Genomic DNA, 18235 nt, shown 5'->3' on the forward strand with positions numbered 1-18235 from the left:
AAGACACCTTAAGATTTAGGGGTGACCTACACAGTATTTTATCCAATGCAGAGAAAACTTTTAAGGTGACAGAGCCTGACTTTAAAACATTCTATGTTCTATTGACACGTTTCATCAATTCTAGAAAATGCATTTTTTAAATTAACATTTCTGAAATCAAGATGTTTCTTAAAGTCAATGGAGGGTCACAGTTTGTCAGTGTTTTTCTTTCTTAGCAATACATGAGCTGTGGGTGTCTTACAACTGATGTTGGCTTAATTTTGTTTGGACCTAGATTAAGTCATGGTTCATATGATCCCATCCTTTAATTTGAGTTTTCTGCCTTTAGCAACAACAAAAAATGGTACCATAAATATTTAGAATTGTTAAGAGATTCAGAAATAATATACTCTAGGAATAACAACAGACTTGAACAGGAAATGAGATATTTAGTGGATAAATGCTGAAATCAGAATAATAATTTCTGTTCCTAAATGCTAAGATCTTTAAGCAATCAAAATATGCTGCTGCTACTGCCTTTTTCTTTTTTTTAACATGCCTGTTCTCCTGACATTCAATTTCTTTCTTAAAAGAAGTGGGGGAGAGTGAGTTACATTTATTTTATGGTTTCCCTCAGGCCCAATTGGACTCATTATGGTTTTATAAAAGCACGTCATACTAAAACTTTATAATTCTAAAAGTTGGTGCATTTTAGGTGATAGATTCAATCCCACTTCTTGAAAAATGGTTTGTAGCACATTAATTATGGTTTAAGGAACTCCAAAGTCTTAAGTTAAAAAATGAAAGAATTCCACATAAAACTCCAATTTAAAAAAAAATTATGGATGAAAGGTTATTCTTCAGTTATGCACTTATCATGAGAGTAATGTCCATTTATATAAGTAAATAAATAACCCTTATTAAAAAAACACCAAGAGATAACTACTGCTGATATATTAGTATAGACCCATTGCCTTCCTGCACTTAAACATACTTTTAAATAACATTGTCTCATGCTCTGTGTATACATCTGTCTTTTTTGTTTAATGCACTCACAAAATATTGTGTCTCCCATGGAACTAAGATTTCAAAAAACATATTTTGTTTTAATACATTCCTCAAGTATTTTTTGAATGTGTATTTTATATAAACTTCCTCAGTGAGATATAAATACATTCACAGGAGTACACAAATCCCGAAAGCCCAGCCCTGTGGATTTTCATCAAGTGAACAAGCAGGATAACCATCCCTCCGGTGGGAATCAGAAGCTTACCAGTATCTCCGAAGGAACCCAAATCTGGGTTTCTAACAATACAGATTAGTTTTGCTGGTTTTCGTACTTTATGTAGGAGGAACGAACTCTTTTCTGTCTGGCTTCTTTTCCTTAACACCATGTTTATAAGTTGTTTCCATGCCCGGTGGGACTGTAGTCTGTTTACTCCCATAGCTGTGTGCTGTTCCCCGGTGTGAATGTGCTACAATGTCTTTCTCTACCCTCCTGTTTGTAGACATTTGGATTATTTACGGTTTTTGGCTTTTATCAATAGTGCTGCTTTTGGTAAACCTGTGCAGACAGTTCTGCAGCATATCGGGTCAAGAATTAGAAACATTTTTAAGACACTACTATAAGCTGCTAATTGCATTAAGCAAAGTTTGTACCAATTTTAGCCCCACCAGTTAATGTAACTAGCTAAATATAAAGTTTTTCCAAACTGAATCCTAGCTCTCAAATTCTGTGAATTCTGTGTCCATTGTCACAAATGGATCAAATTTTGCATATTTAAAATGCAGTTTATTTTTGGCACACTGAGGAAACATGCCTTCCTGGGCACTGGAGGGCAGTTCCAGTATGAAACTACTCTGAATCTATTCTAAAATAGGTTTCTTGTGAAATTACATTATTTTTATGCCTGTAGGTCCAATCAAGTAAGTAAAGTTACCTTTCTGTGATCATAGCATTTAACTCGGCCTAATGTAGGACCGCATATCTGTAGAAGTTTTAGAGAAGGAATTTCAGAAATGAACCTAAATCTCCTCTCCTCTAAATACTTGCGGTGTATAATATTCGGCTGCGTAACTCCATGGGGGAAAGGGGTGGCATTTACCTGTCAGGACACTCTGAATAAGATCTTCTGTTTTGGCAGGTGCTTTTACAGAACCTGAAATATTAAGACAAAATTAACAGCCTTCTTTAACTTCTTTTAAAATTTTATTCATCCTGTAAAACAACAAGGTTTAGTCCTTAAATCTAAGTCTGGGTATAGAGAGATTAAAAAGTATGGGAAAGAATTATTTTTAAAAAATCCTTTAAAAGTCTTCATTTTTTTGCAACTTTGAGGCAAACTTAATTAAAAGTGAAACTATATGGTCTTATAGGGAGAGGAAAGGATATCCCTCCACTTTGAATAAAAACTCCTGGCAAGCTTAGCAAATCCATATAGGCAATGCTTTCGCCACCTTCTGGTGAAATCAGGAATGGCAGATGGTCTTTTTAAAATCAAAAGCTGCCACCAGGCGAACGGTGGACAGTTGCCAAAATCAGTGGGCAAAACAAACAGCATGTTTGCATGGTCTCTGAGTATCTCCCCCAAGGTATCTATTATTACAAAAGAGAAAATAGAAAAAAACCAGTAGACACCACTTTACCCAGGTGATGCAGTGGTTAGCATCACCAGTGCTAGGATACAACGTTACGCTCCCCTGATGTGATGCAGTTACAAAGGCACAGCCTTACTTCTGGGTGTTCTTGTCCCAAATTTATAACCCCAATCCAATCACAAGAAAACAGGGGACCAAGTCAAATCGAGGGACAGTTTACAAAATTTACAAAATAACTGACCAGGACTGTTCAAAGTGTCAAGGTTGTGAAACACAAGGAAAGATTGAGGGACTGTCATAGATTAAAGAAGACTAAGGAGATATGACAGTGAAATACCAAGCAGGATTCTGGATTAGAACCTGGAGCAATAAGAGGGCATTATGGAACACAGGTGAAGTTCCATGAGGTCTGTGGTTTGGCGAAGAATATTGTGCCAGGGTTAGTTTCCTGGTTTTGATAATTGCACCATGATTCTGTCAGATGTGAACATTGGGGAAGTGGGGTGCCATTCTTGCAACATTTTCTTTACATTTTTTTGCAATATTTTCTGTAAGTCAAATTATTTCAAAATATGGAGTTAAAAAAAATATCAAATGCCTGAATGCTAAATTCTTTTTTACTCTTAAAAGCACAAGATGATTTTGTTCACATACCTAAATGACTTATGTATTTAAATTTCAGAAGGACTCAACATGTTTGTATTTGGTGTATAAAAACCATTTGATAATGTTATTTTTAGACTCAGGTTATCTTCTTACTATTATTGATCTTGGCAACCTTTTTGGAAACACAGGCCCCAGTTCCTGCACATCTGATACAAATGAAATACATTTTTTTTTTCTTTTTTAAGGACCTTGAGATTTTACTCCCCCTCCTTCTCCTCCAAAAGATCTGGGTCTCATCACTGCCATTTACGACAAGGAAAGGAGAGAGCATGAAGCCACCCCTTTACAGAAGGAAATTCTTTGGTAGGCATAGAGTAGCTAAAAGCAGGCATTTGAATATGGTAGGGGAGTGTGTCAGTCCCACCTCCTCTTCATTAGCTATACAGCCTTCACATCTTAAAATTGCAGTTTATTCATCTGCAAATTGGGAATACTAGTAGAATCTACCCTCTTAGGCCTGGTGGGAGGGTGAAATGAAAAAATCCACACGAAGGGCTTAGCAGATGGCCTGGCACATGGTAGGAGTTCAAAGTTATTGAAAAGGGAGTTGAAGAGCGAAAAAGAAAGGAAATCTTGGCAGAGACTTAGCCTAATGAGTAAGAGGCAAGAGTAAGAAAGTGCTGCTAAAGTACTGTTGTTTACAAACTGCTTGAAGAATTCTTCACAAGTCTGTCCACTAGATGGATTACAATCCATCACTAAATAAAGCTATGGGAAACTTGGGTGAATTTTTGTTGTGGCTTCATGAGGTGTCAGCAGAACCTGATGAGCACTTACGAGTTTCTCTTGGCATTCATTCATCCATCACACATTTATGGAGCATGTCCTAGGTTCAACTTCTAAATTCCTCTCTTGGTGCCTCAGCCAAACCAATCGTGCTAGGTCCGTCAATGGCATGAAAACACTGGAGTGGAGGCTGACCGTGGCACAGTGCTCTCCTCAGATGCCTTACCTGGTGTCGGCTGGCTGTGGAGGGCCTGGGAGGGTGGTTTGGGTGTCAGGGATGTAGTGTGGTTCACCCCGTTTTCTGCTGGAATTGTCTTGGCTTCACTTGGAGCCTCTGATGGTGTTTCCCCAGGATCGGCCTAAAATCACAGATATCCTTTTGTTTACCACATTCCTTAAGTTCTTTTATTGCCTTCCTAAACCAAGAAGGCTACATTTTATAGTGCTTTCACAACTCACTGGGATTTTGAAATGTCAAATTTGAAACTGTCTGGAAAGCAAGGTAAAAATGTCATGACGTTGCACCATGACTGTCGTAGGGCAATTGCATTAAAGGCTCCAAATTTTATGACCATGTCGTGAGACGGTGCCCTCCTGCCTGACTCTGGACTTGACTATGGGATTTGCACTAGCGAGAGAAGAGACTAGTAAACTTGATGCAAGCTGAGGCAACAGGCACTTGGGAATTTCTCCTCTTACTCGGACTCCTGCTATAGCCATGGAGGATGAGAGAGCATGTGAGGAAAGCTGAGTCCTCCCAGCCCAAGCCATTCCAGACTGGCCAGCCCTCAGCCAGCCAAGTCAGTAGAACTGCCCAGCTGACTGAATGATTCATGAAAAATAAGTTGTTGATGTCATAAACCACTAAATTAGGGGGTTGTTTGTTATGCAGCAATAGCTAACTGATACAGTCATTAAGAGTACAGATTCTGGAGCTGACTTGCCTAGGTCGAAATCCTGACCAAGCCACTTACCAGCAGCGTGATGTTATGCAAGTCACTTAACTCTCTGTGCCTCAGTTTCACCATCTTTCTAGGTAAGCATATTTATATACTGAGGATCATAATATTATCTAGCTTGTAAGGTAGTTAAATATTAAATAAATGTTTGTCTTTATAAAAGAAGTTCTTCTGTGATTATATACTATTTCAATGATGCTTTCCAATTTGCTGCATCTTTTTTCTTAGAACTGTCTTCCAAATCCATGGCAGTAAACATGGCAGGTTTACTGGCAATAAGATATCTCAGTGTTCTACTTTTTGGTACTTCTTTGAATTAGGAAATGGTCAGAAGGTCACTTGGAGCCCAGTATTGTGACTAAGCAGATTATCATGTGATAGCACTTTTTTTTTTTAAGATGAGAGTAAAAATAATGACACTGATTGCCACAAGTGGCTTTCAGTATGTCCCTAAGCATCTTTTAAAGGAGAATTCTAATACTGTTTTAAGAGAGGGCAGAATTTATTTCAATTCAACAAGTAATCCCTGCTTATCCATCCAGCACAGTCAGTCTGCTCCGGCTGGTGGTGTCGAGACGGAAGGAATGAGCCTGGGCACCAAAGACCAAACATCAAGTGGGGGACAGGCACCTAACCACAAACTAGACAGCCGACAGGGCTGTGCTGGCACCACTCTGCCTTTTGAAAGGTGGATTTGGAGAGGTATGTTCTGGTACAGGTGTGTTATTTAGTGACATCTATCAAAAAACTTCTTCTTAGGTGCATTATGCTGGAGGGGAGGGATTTTATATTCCAATTTCTCAGCCAGAAATTGCAAACTGAAGACTCATGGGCCAAATGGAGCCCATGGAAATGCTTTCTTTGTTCTACCCTGTCTCGTCAAGTTCTTAAATTAAGGAGACTTAATATTAAAAATTGGAGTTCTGGCTTTTCTTGAAAAATCAGCTTTGGCAACCCTGGGGGTATTTCCCCACACTTGGCTGGAACTGAGTGGTGGTTGCCCCTTTTAGGAGGGTTCCTTCCTTATTCATTTAGGCTTTTCCTGCCTGACTCCTGTAGGGATTAGGGTTTGTGGGAAACTCTTGCGAAGACTGAAAAATCATAGATGTTTGTCCACATGATTCATAAGGAAAATCCATTTACACTGCGCAGAAGGGACTGAAGTGAAGGGAATGTCAGAAGGTACGCTGGGTCATTAGCAAATGTATCCTTTGGGCTTGGTCCCTTCCCAGTGGTAAAGTCCCCCAACCTTCCAGTTATAGGGGTACCTGTGGTCTCCAGAGTCAGTTGCTTTGGGAACAGGGAAGGAAGGGAACCTTGTTCTATGGGCATCTTCCCAGTCTCTTTATATCTTGACACATTTCCATAACCATGCAGGAAAGGAACCAAATTCTCCCCAATGTGAAAGTTGGCTGAAATTAGTCCTAAAAGAACATTTTGAGACAGGAAAGAACGAAGGTGATAGAAACCCTGCTTCTGTGTAAGCAATGACATGTGGCTTCTTCCTGGAAACTAGTATTAGAGTCTTGAGACACCAAACATGAGGTGGATTCAGAGTGAGACCAGTATGCTTATTTTCACCTCGCGTCATGTTCATAGGCAGTCTATGAGCAATTATGTAAGGCCAATTGAGTTAAGCTCAAGGAAGAAGGATAAACCTCTCCCATACATATGAGAAAGCGCCTACCTTCCCCAAACTGATATTATGGCTACAAATATAGAGATTTTAAAAATGTTGAGTAAGCGCAGGGGCAAAAGATTTTTATCTGCAATGATGATCAAGATATCACCAAGTGTCGGTGCAGGACTTTGAGGCGGGCTGTGAAGACATGAGTTCAGGGTAGGTGCCTCCAGGGTGGGCTGCATCACACAACACCAGGTGGTGCCATTTACACTATACATTTATAGGAAGTTAATGGAGATGTCAGCAATGAGTGACAGGGGCCAGATGAATGTAACGGGGCAGAGTGGGGACACGCTCAGGGCTGGAGATGGAGGGAGCGCCTGTAAAGTGGGCATTGGCTGCTTAGTTTCAACCTACTGTTGCCACACAGCAGTGTAGGCCCAGGCTTTGAGAAAAGCTGGAAAACAGAAATATGCATGAGAGCTCCTCATTTTAAAACTGGGAGGCGGGTTTCAGGTCAAGATGGCGGCTTTACAATGTGCGCATTTTAGTTCATCCTCCAGAACAACTACTAAATAACCAGAAACAGTACAGAACAGCTCCTGGGGCCACGTCAGTGTCCAGACACACAGCGTACCCCAGTATAGACCGCCTGGACGGGCTGTGAGCACCCTCCAGAACTGTGAGTTCCCAAAGCTGCGGGGGCGGGTGCCCCTCCACCACAGGCCGCTTCCCAGAGGGGAAAGGAAAGGACTTTACCAGCAGCAGGGACTGGGCACAATCAAATGCCAATTGTGGAACTAATTAACAAATTCTGACTACTAAAAATAGGCCCCCAGCTTAGGTGAACCTGATCAAAGTGGAGGTTGCTCATTTTTGCCCCAGTGCCAAGGGGGCAGGACTGACAGAAAAAGGGGGAAAAAAAGAGAAGGAAACAGAGGTTTTTGCAGCTGTGTATCTACAAAGGCTTGACTGCCTCTGGATATAGCGGCAGGACTTTTCAGGCTGCAACTGCCCCAGGCATAGACAGAAGTGAGCTCCTTTGGGGGCTTATCTGGAGCCTGTGCCTTCTCCAGGGAAGAGGTGAAGCCCCAACCAGGTGGAATCCCTCCATCAAGGAATTCAGACACCAGGGCTTGGTAAATTGAAGCCATTAAAACCAGCCTACAACCTCTCCTCTGTCTCCACCATGCCTCCAGCAGGGAGAGTCTGCCAAAGTTAAAGGTACCGCATCATCTTATGCTGGTGGGACCTGCAGTCAGACAAGTGCCACATACTGGGCAGGATAAGAAAAACAGAGTCCAGAGACTTCACAGGAAAGTCTTTCAACCTGTTGGGTCTCACCCTCAGGGAAAACCGATGCAGGCGACTCTTTCCTCCTGATAGGAGGCCAGTTTGGTCTGGGAAAATCTGGCTGGGGTATATAATATCTAAGTAGACCCTCCTAAGTGTGTGGGGAGGGGAAGGCACCACACAAGCAGGGCAAGAAACAAGAAAACAAGAACTGAAAAATTCTCCTCTGTTAAACAAAACTTAAGCTAAAGGTCCAGATAAAGCTGAACGGAATGTCAAAGAACAGACAGACAACAAATTCATCCAGCAAGAAAACCCTAGATAAAAGAAGTGAAAGCAATCTCCAGAATGAACTAATTAAGGTAATTAAATGCCTAGATACCAGCAAAAAATAACAAATCATACCAGGAAAATTGAAGATATGACCCAGTCAAAGGAACAAACCAACAATTCAAATGACATACAGGAGCTGAAACAATTAATTCAGAATGTACGAACAGACATGGAAAACCTCATCAAAAACCAAATCAATGAATTGAGGGAGGATATAAAGAAGGCAAGGAAAGAACAAAAAGAAGAAACTGAGAGTCTGAAAAAAAAAATCACAGAACTTATGGGAATGAAAGACACAGTAGAAGAGATGAAAAAAACAATGGAAACCTACAATGGTAGATTTTGAGAGACAGAACACAGGATTTCTGAACTGGAGGATGGAACATCTGAAATCCGACAAGAAACAGAAACTATAGGAAAAAAAATGGAAAAATATGAGCAGGGACTCAGGGAATTGAAAGACAATATGAAGTGCATGAATATATGTGTTGTGGGTATCCCAGAAGGAGAAGAGAAGGGAAAAGGAGGAGAAAAACTAATGGAGGAAATTATCATTGAAAATTTCCCAACTCTTATGAAAGACTTAAAATTACAGATCCAACAAGTGCAGCGTACCCCAAAGAGAATAGATCCAAATAGACATACTCCAAGACATTTAATAATCAGAATGTCAGAGGTCAAAGAGAAAGAGAGAATCTTGAAAGCAGCAAGAGAAAAGCAATCCATCACATACAAGGGAAGCCCAATAAGACTATGTGCAGATCTCTCAGCAGAAACCATGGAGGCGAGAAGACAGTGGGATAATATATTTAAATTATTAAAAGAGAAAAACTGCCAACCAAGAATTTTATATCCAGCAAAATTGTCCTCGAAAAATGAGGGAGAAATTAAAACATTTTCAGACAAAAAACCACTGAGAGAATTTGTGACCAAGAGACCAGCTCTGCAAGAAATACTATAGGGAGCACTAGAGACAGATACAAAAAGACAGAAGAGAGAAGTGTGGAGAAGAGTGTAGAAAGGAAGACTATGAGTAAAGGTAAAAAGAAGGAAAATTAGATATGACATATAAAATCCAGAAGGCAAAATAGTAGAAGAAAGTACGACCCATGCAGTAATAACACTGAATGTTAATGGATTAAACTCTCCAATCAAAAGACATAGTCTGGCAGAATGGATTAAAAAACAGGACCCATCTATATGCTGTCTCCTCAAAGGACACGAGGCCAAGGACACAAATGGACATTTGCACACCAATGTTTATAGTAGCATTATTAACAATTACCAAGAGATGGAAACAGCCAAAATGTCCATCACAGACAGTTGGCTAAACAAACTGTGACATTTACAAAAGATGGAATATTATGCAGCTGTAAGACAGAATAAAGTTATGAACTAAGTAACAACATGAATGGACCTTAAGGACATTATGCTGAGTGCGATTAGCCAGAAACAAAAGGACAAATACTGTATGGTCTCACTGATAGGAACTGACATTAGTGAATAAACTTGAAATATTTCCTTGGTAACAGAGACCATCAGGAGATAGAAATAGGGTGAGATATTGGGTAATTGGAGCTGAAGGGATACAGATTGTGCAACAGGACTGAATATAAAAACTCAGAAATGGACAGCACAATATTACCTAACTGTAATACAATTATGTTAAAACACTGAATGAAGCTGCATATGAGAATGATAGAGGGAGGAGGGCTGGGGCATAAATGAAATCACAAAGAAAGATAGATGATAAAGATTGAGATGATGTAATCTAGGAATGCCTAGAGTGTATTATGATAGTGACTAAATATACAGATTTAAAAAATGTTTTTGCATGAGGAAGAACAAAAGAATGTCATTACTGCAGTGTGCTGAAAATAGATGGTACTTAATATTTTAAAATTTCAACTAATGTGTGAGACTAAAGCAAAAAATGCTTATTTGGTACAAATCTATACTTTGACTAGTGCATCTCCTAGTATAACTTATGTAGATAGTTGATTGAACACCTTAAGTACATTGAACTTTGTATAGGACAAAAAAACAGTGGGAGGCCAAACAAAGCAGGTCTTCAGACTGCAGATGGCCCACAAGCTGCCTACCTTTAGCCTCTGCCTGGAGGAGCCTGGAATTCTGGGGTCACGATGGAGAGAGATGCAGCTGCAGCCACACTGAAGGGAGAGGGTGTGCTAGACACGAGTGGCCCAGGGCCTGGCTGGTCTGCAGCTCCTCCTCATCTCCCTGCCTCCCCCTCACCTCCTCATCTCCCATGGTGGAAGAGAGGTAGAGAAAAGAGGGCAGGTAAGGAGATTAAATTCTGGGCTAAGGGATTTGGAGGTTCTTGTGCAGTTTGACACTTGTCATGGGCCTCTTAGTGTTTTCTAGAAACAAATTTCATATATTTAGTGTAATGAGAATCTACAATGGTAAATATATCAGACAAGTCTAATTTTCTTTTTTTGCTAAGGGCTGTAAATACACATATTTAATCGACAACATTTACCTAATGGAACTATATAATAGAAGCAGCTGTAGGTCACTATGTGTTAGAAACAACTTTACATACCAGTTTTATCATAGCCAGTCAGGGAAGGCAGCACCCTCAGTTCCCTCACAAAGCAAAGGAATCAGAGAGGGTTATTAAATGTCTTTTCTAAAGACATTAGTACAAGTCACATAATTTTCTAGGGGTCACACTGTTGACAGCAAAACTAGTATTTGGATATATGTTACAATGCAAAGTTTGAGTTCTTCCTATGGCACTTCTATACACTATGATAATAACTTAAGAAATCACACTAATTTACTGCTCAGATGCAGAGACCTATATATTTAAACATGGTTCTCAAAGAGCCTACTCTGTTGCACTAAAAAGCATTAGTGTAGGAAGTTAAACAAAAGAGCTGAAAAACAAAAGAGCCCCTGGAGAAGTACAATATTTTAATCTAATTTTTTGCTATCATGATGGGAAGACTGAATAATTCCCGTTACATGAATGAGTGAGTTGATATGTCAAAAACCAGATTTCTTGACCACTCAAAATATGAGTGGAGGTCAATACTCGTGACTTTATTTCTCCCCAGCCTTTTCTAAATGTTCTTTTTTATGAGCTTGAATAAAATAAGCATGGAATCCTTTCACATGGTAATAGAAATTATGATAACAATAAAATAATTAGAAAGGTCAGTTTTCTTAATTTAATTCAGACTTTTAGGATCCAATTAAACAAATTAGAAGGAACAAAGGTTCACAAGATAGTAATTTAGTTACACTAGATTTTACATAGCTGGGTAGAGAAAATGTGCTGAATAAATCACAGCAGAAGTACAACCTTGCCCTCCAATGGCCAAATGATAGCATTACATTATTTTTATTTATTTATCTATCTATCTATTTATTTATTTATTTTGCATGGGCAGGCACTGGGACTCGAACCCAGGTTTCCGGCATGGCAAGCGAGAAGGCTGTCTGTTGAGCCACTATGGTCTGCCCCATTATTATTATTTTTTACCTTCAAAGCATACTTGAAATCATTTTGACTTTTTTAGAAATCAAGATTAAAAAAAGATAATATGCTGGCCCTCTTTCCAAAACTAACAGAAGTTCTTTGAGAATATAACCCAAATGGATTAGCAGGAGGATAACTGAGAAGTTCTTTTGGATAAGTTTTATAGAGGATGGAGATGCTATTTAGTACATTACTTGAAAGATTTCCATCCTGGGCATGGAAAATTTGGATCTGATGCCCAAATAATAGAGAACTAATGTTTTCAGAATGTAGTTGGATGGTTAACGTGGTAAGTAAGGGTTCTTTTAAAGACCAGACATTTGACACTGACCTATTAGAGATGGTTGATTGAGCTGTCTTCACATGCATTACCTAAAAAGTTCAGTCTCTTCCATGTAGATGGTTAAGATGATAGCATGTTCAGATGGGTAAGGAAGGAGGGCATCAGTTTTTCCAGTATATGAAGAGTCAGGCTTATAATGAACAATCAGATACCCTGTTTACTTCCAGACAAATGTGGGCAGGGGCTGTGGTGCATTGAGCCAGGCTTTTCTCAAGAACTTCCTCAAACACATGCACAATGTACCTTAAAGTGCTATAAACTGGATGAAATCAGATGATGCATCCTTTCCTGCCTTGTTTAAAGAAATTCAGAATCACTCTGAAAAACTAGAACCCTGTGTATGTGTTCTGAAGTGTTTAAGGGTGATATTCACTGTACAATTTTTCCAACGTTTGTGTATATTTGAGATTTTTCATAAGAAAATATGGCAAAAGTCTTATATTTTGATGAGCCTAACAGGGTCAGTTAGAAGCAAAGGGTCTAAATACATTCATCTGCTGACTTTACCTTTGAAAGCTTCTTGCTTAACACCAAGTAAAATGATTTTGGCTTTTGTTGCAATTAATGCAGAGTAAGGTTTTCTGGCAGTATGATGGAACGTGGATTCAACTGATCTTGACACAGCATATGTAGCCATGCCGTCCCAAAAAAGAAATCATCAGAATTCACAAAGTATGTCTTTATTGAAACATTAGTGACAGTTGCAAGTTTACATGTATATGTGTGGATTTTTATTAATGTCCTTCCTTCTCTCCAGATGTAAATTCTACAAGAACATCTGATTTTGCTCGTCGTATATATCTAATACCTGACACAGTGGCTGACACACAGTTGGGTCCCAAATCACTTGCTTGAATGAATGAATGAATGAATGAATCCACATTTAGTTTTATGCTAGCACTCTCAATTACCAATTTATCAGTGGTAAAAGTCCTGAAGCTAAGAGCCACCTCAATGATATGCCAATATAAGAAAAAATAGTTTTTTAGATGAATGAATGCAAAGAATGAAGAAGCTGGTCTTTCTGATGTCTGTGGTTAGAGAATCTACAGCCAAATCATTTTACAACTGCAGCATTTAGAAAAATATTAAAAGTGAAAGTGTAAAAGCACATAGCTCTGCTGTCTATTTTATATAGGAGTTGCATGTATTATAGAATTGTTTTTACCAAATTTAATTTATTAGAAAAATTGTAACAGTAGCCAAAGACATCAGTAGGAATCAAGTCTTTGCAGTTAGGTAGAAACAATGGATTTCTCTTTTTAAGAGAAACAGAACAACCACCATTTACATCCATCCTGTGGGAATGCATCTGTCAAATTAAGGTAAGTCATTTGGCAAAGACTAAGGTCAATCACTCACAGAACAGATTCTGACCAATTCCCAGAGAAGAGAGTGTCTCCCAGAGCCTTTCCCAGGCGTCTGTGATTAAGCCAACTGGGTCGAGTGGGTCACACCTGGGGAGAGCCACACACTTGGGAGGGAGAGATGGAGGATTCCAAAGCAGTAGTTCTCAAAGTGTGGCCTCTGGACAAACAGCATCAGCATCACCGGAAACTTGTTAGAAATGCAAATTCTTGATCTCCATCACAAATCCGCCAGGTCAGAAAGTCTGTGGGTGAAGGGCAGCAATCCATGGTTTCACAAGCCCTCCAGGTGATTCTGATCCATGCTAATGTTAAGAGCTTTTCTACTCAAAATATGGTCCATGGGCCGGCAGCATCATTATCACCTGGGAGCTTGTTAGACATTGCAGTTTCATGCACTACCCCAGACCTCCTGGGATCCACCTCTGTGTTGTAACAAGGGCCCCAGGTTATCTGTATGCACATGCATTTGAGAAGTCTGCTCTGAAATGCAATGAAGGACTTTATCATAATTGGGAGTCATGTTTCTCTAATCCCTGTGGTAATGGACATGGTGTGGATTATAATAATCAAGCATCTGAATTCATCATTGTTTTAGAAAGATGAACCCAAAGTCCCTCATTAGAACCCACTGGGAATTTTAAAAGTTACGGAGATTTGTGAAAGCAGTTGCATTGAACCAGTCTGAGTAGTTCCAACTCAACTGCATATATTTGTCTTGAAATCTTGGAAAAAAGATCTGCGTTACTCAATTTATTGGCCAGTGATATTAGGCAAGCAACTCACCATGCTGAGCAACTGTTCCATCCTCTAAAAATGGGAAGTCATATGTGTACCCCAATTAGATCTGAGTTTTATCCAAGGAGATTTGATAAAAGTGCCTTGTAAACTCCAAAGCTATATAAAACTAAAAGGATTCTTGATAACTATGTTATGATTTCTCGAAATAACCTTTATATTCTTGTTATTATGTAGGGAAAAATGACAGTGTCCTTAGATAAAGTCCACCTGCCTTCATCAAACCAATCAAGCTCTAATGGTAGCATTTAAAAACAGGCAAACCCTCTTCTTGCTTTATTGGATTCTTTAGCTGAAGTTCAGGGATTGCGATGCAATGAACTGTTTCTATGAGTTTGTAGTCTGCTAATTAATCATTTGAGGAGGAAGATTTTCATTTAAAGAGAATCCAAAATGACAAGAAAATCTCATGTTTGATTTTCATGCCAAGTTCTTAAACTGTGGATGAAGTGTCAAGCTTCTGGCCTGGAGAAATTAAATGGTATCCAAGGCCTCACTGAGTTTGACACTATGGTTTAAAGAGAGAATGACTGTGGATTTTTTTTGCTATTGGGTTACTTTATTGAAGAAATTCACACCAGACTGTAGACCCTTTTTAAATAATCAGTTTCCATCGAAGGTGCTCTTGGTGTCATATACAGAATTAGGCAATATCAGCAACTTTTTACATAAATTTCAGCTTAGTTACTAGAACACATGAGTCTGACAACTTAAAATGTAGGCCTCTTTAAATAAATGGACTGTATTGCCAAAGAATTCTCTCTTTTCAACATCAAAATGGTGTGAAGACTACTCAAGTATTTTCGCTTGTGTGATTGCATGCTTAGATGATATAAGGACACTTATGATGAGAATTTCTGGCCTTAAAGGCTACGTTTTGAAGCTCAGGTGTTCTGTCTTAAATCTCAACTTTTCAGGTATGGGAATGAACCCTTGGAGAATGAATGCAGTTTTTGTTACGTGGAAATTTTTTTGAGGGTAGATGGATTGATATTTTGGCCAGGCAGGTTACCAGCTAACTGAAAGAAACTCACATTTATATAAACCTAACCTATTGGAAAACAACTTCTAATGATATCCAGTGTTTAGAGGGAGAAAATCCTTGACATTTGATCCAACTAAAGAGTTAATCAAGAATGTTACTCTTGGGGGCACAAGGGTAGTTCAGTGGTAGAATTCTCGCCTGCTATGTTGGACACCCAGGTTGGAGTCCCAGCCCATGCACTACCCCCACCCCCACCAAAAAAAAAATTCAACAAATGGTGCTGCAATAACAGGGCAGTCACATGGAAAAATAATGAAGTGTGAACCAAGGCATACAGTAAAAAGAAAAAAAAGAATATTAGATGAATGAAGGATGAGTCCTTGTGAAAGATTACTAGAAAATTGCACTTTTGCTATTGAGGTGGTACAGTATGGTGAAGCGTGGACATGGTACTGTATGGTGAAGCGTGGACGTATGACTCCAACTGGGCTGCATGAACCAGAAGTGTTGTGTACAACTCAACTTGGAGAGGAACTGGTGTAGACCATGAGTTCTGGAGTAAGGGGCTCTGGTTTCAATAACAACTGAGCTCTTAACTAGTGGTGTGGCCCTGGGTGAGGAATTTATCCTCTCAGTACTCAGTTTCCTCATCTGTTAAATGGGAATGATAATAGTAATTAAAACATAAGGATTGTCAGAATTAAATGAATTTATACCTATAAAGGGCTCACAACAACGTCTGCTACAAAGTAAACACTCAAGAAATGTTATATATATCTATTTTTTCCACTCCTCTGATATGCTAATACAAGACATCTTCAAATATTACCTTTGGACATTCATGCTGTCATGTGATATTTTACATTCAATATATTAGATACATACTTTTTCCCTTTACAGCCATAGATAATAAAAAAGTGTTACTGATGTCTCATTAGGCATCTTTATAACTCCATTTAAATATTAAGATGTATAAAACTTTTTTTAATGTTTGAAAAGGAAAATGTATGTGCACAGAAAACATATTAGATGGACAGACACCAAAATGTTAACAGTATCTGCAAGATTGCTGAGAGCTTTTTGTTTTCTTTTTCCTTTACCATGTTTTAAAATTTTTCTATGACTTTATATTAAGAAGAGTATCTGTCAATGATGTAAAAACCTTATTATGATTCAGACTGAATCCTTATTCACAACTTGGTACCCCAATACCCTGAATTATATATGACATTACAAATCCAAAATAAATCCAGTAACTCAAATTGCATTTATTAATAAAAAGTACATAAAATTTTTCCCCTCATCCAAAATAAATGTCTACTATTCAAAGCATGGAGGCAAATTCATGCTTTCCTACTTATTTGGTTTACAAAAATTACTCTTTGAAGATAACACCTTAGACTATTAAAAATCTGGTAATATTTTGCAGTCCAAAGAAGTCTTTAATTTTCAAATAGAAATGACCTTTAGAAGTACCAAGTTAAAAGAATTATACTAAAAAAGTCTTTGCTGCTAAAATAGTGTCTCCAGTGCCTGCATGTCCTAGATAGAATTTTCTTTTGAGAAAAAACCACAGCTACTTACTGTCAGCGCCCTCATGCGAACAAACTTACATTATTCCAAGAAAAGATTAAAGGGTCCATAGTGTTCAAAGGTGTAAAATGATTTTTCTTTCTTAGCATTACATGGTGAGGGCAAATGATTTTTACCTTGAGTTTCAAAATTGAGGTCAGTTAAAGGTTCAGCTATTTTGAAGGTAAAAATTGTATTTCCTCTGTTAGGCCAATACAGAATCTATGTGACTCAGTACCTCCAAAGTTATTTCTAAAACTACAAATGTCTAAATATTCTCTAAATTTAACCAACATTTTATGTTTCTGAAGACTCTGACTGATGACCGCCCCCCCCCCCCCCCTTTTATTTCAGGAGAAGCAAAAATAAAGCCAACCTAAAACTCTACTTTTGTATTTTTGTGTCTTAACGGGTCTGCCATTCTCACAAAAATAGCCTTTTGATTTGTGATGTATGCTGCACTAATAAACTTTCAAAAGGCGCCAGAACGTAAAAGGCTGCCAGAAATCTCAAAAGCCCTAGAACTTTCACTTATTAAAGTGACATTTTTCTCTACCATTACTGATAAGGCACTATCCTCAAAATGTCCTATTGCATGGAGGTTTCACCTCAATTGCTATACTATAAAAGTTGAAATAGGGTTGTGTCTTGAAATGTTCTCTTGAAGTGAGTGCTTACTCCTTGGAGACCAGTGCTCACAAATAGGTAAAGGTTGATAATACAGCCAGGGTTTTTCAAAATTGTGAAAATACATGTAAGTTCACTTGAAAATGATTTCTTTAAGCTTTTGTATTTTAGAAAATAAAGTACATCAAGTTGATTATACAGATTCTCGTTTTCTAATTGGAAAAGAATGCTACTAACAGTAATTTATTTTATATCCACATAAATTATTTTTACCTTGAGTTTATATTTTATTAAATATGCTAGCAAGATAAAGCAGGAAGAAGAGAAAAAAGTTTTTTTCAGAGTTTTCAGTGGATTTTGAGAGAGAGGCTCTAATTTCATGTTAGTATCCATATAAGCAAAACAAGTAATTTGTAAATTTCTCTAGTCTTACCTAGTCTTTCTATTGGCCGTTGGGAGAAAAAAAAGTGCTGTAATCTCGAAGAAACAGCACAATTAGAGATGTAACTATTATTAAACATTTAAATTCTAGCTTCCAAGTTAAAATTTCAGAAAGGACACTCCTTCTCGTATTTAATTACTGAACAGCAGCCACCAAAGCACTGCCTTAGGTCAGGCTTCCTAGAAGCAGAACAGGACATGGGGATTTCTTGGGCAAGTGATTTACAGAGAGAATGCCGCCAGCACAAAACTGCAGGGAAGTGAGGAGAGCAGGGCAAGATGGTGAAGACATGCCGAAATGGGGTCTCAGCTGGATTCTACGCAGCCTGATTCTATGACGAGCTCTGGAGTGGGAACCACACAGAAATTGCCCACCCAGAAGAAAGGGACCTCAGCTGTGATCTCTTTGGACCTGC

General features: G+C 38.6%; 1 protein-coding gene across 3 annotated transcripts in view; it reads right to left on the reverse strand.

Annotated features, from left to right (window-relative positions):
- The window catches only part of PLCB1 (phospholipase C beta 1), a 706046-nt gene that overhangs the window by 116801 nt on the left and 571010 nt on the right, over positions 1–18235 (reverse strand). For all 3 annotated transcript variants that reach the window (XM_077115679.1, XM_077115662.1, XM_077115670.1), the window contains exons 24-25: positions 4196–4328; positions 2085–2138 (exon numbers count right to left, since the gene is read on the reverse strand). In XM_077115679.1, coding sequence (XP_076971794.1) covers positions 2085–2138; positions 4196–4328 — 187 coding nt within the window. The remainder of the gene's footprint in view (positions 1–2084; positions 2139–4195; positions 4329–18235) is intronic.

The sequence above is a fragment of the Tamandua tetradactyla genome, chromosome 1, assembly GCF_023851605.1.
Source record: "Tamandua tetradactyla isolate mTamTet1 chromosome 1, mTamTet1.pri, whole genome shotgun sequence".
NCBI classification, from domain to species: Eukaryota; Metazoa; Chordata; class Mammalia; order Pilosa; family Myrmecophagidae; genus Tamandua; species Tamandua tetradactyla.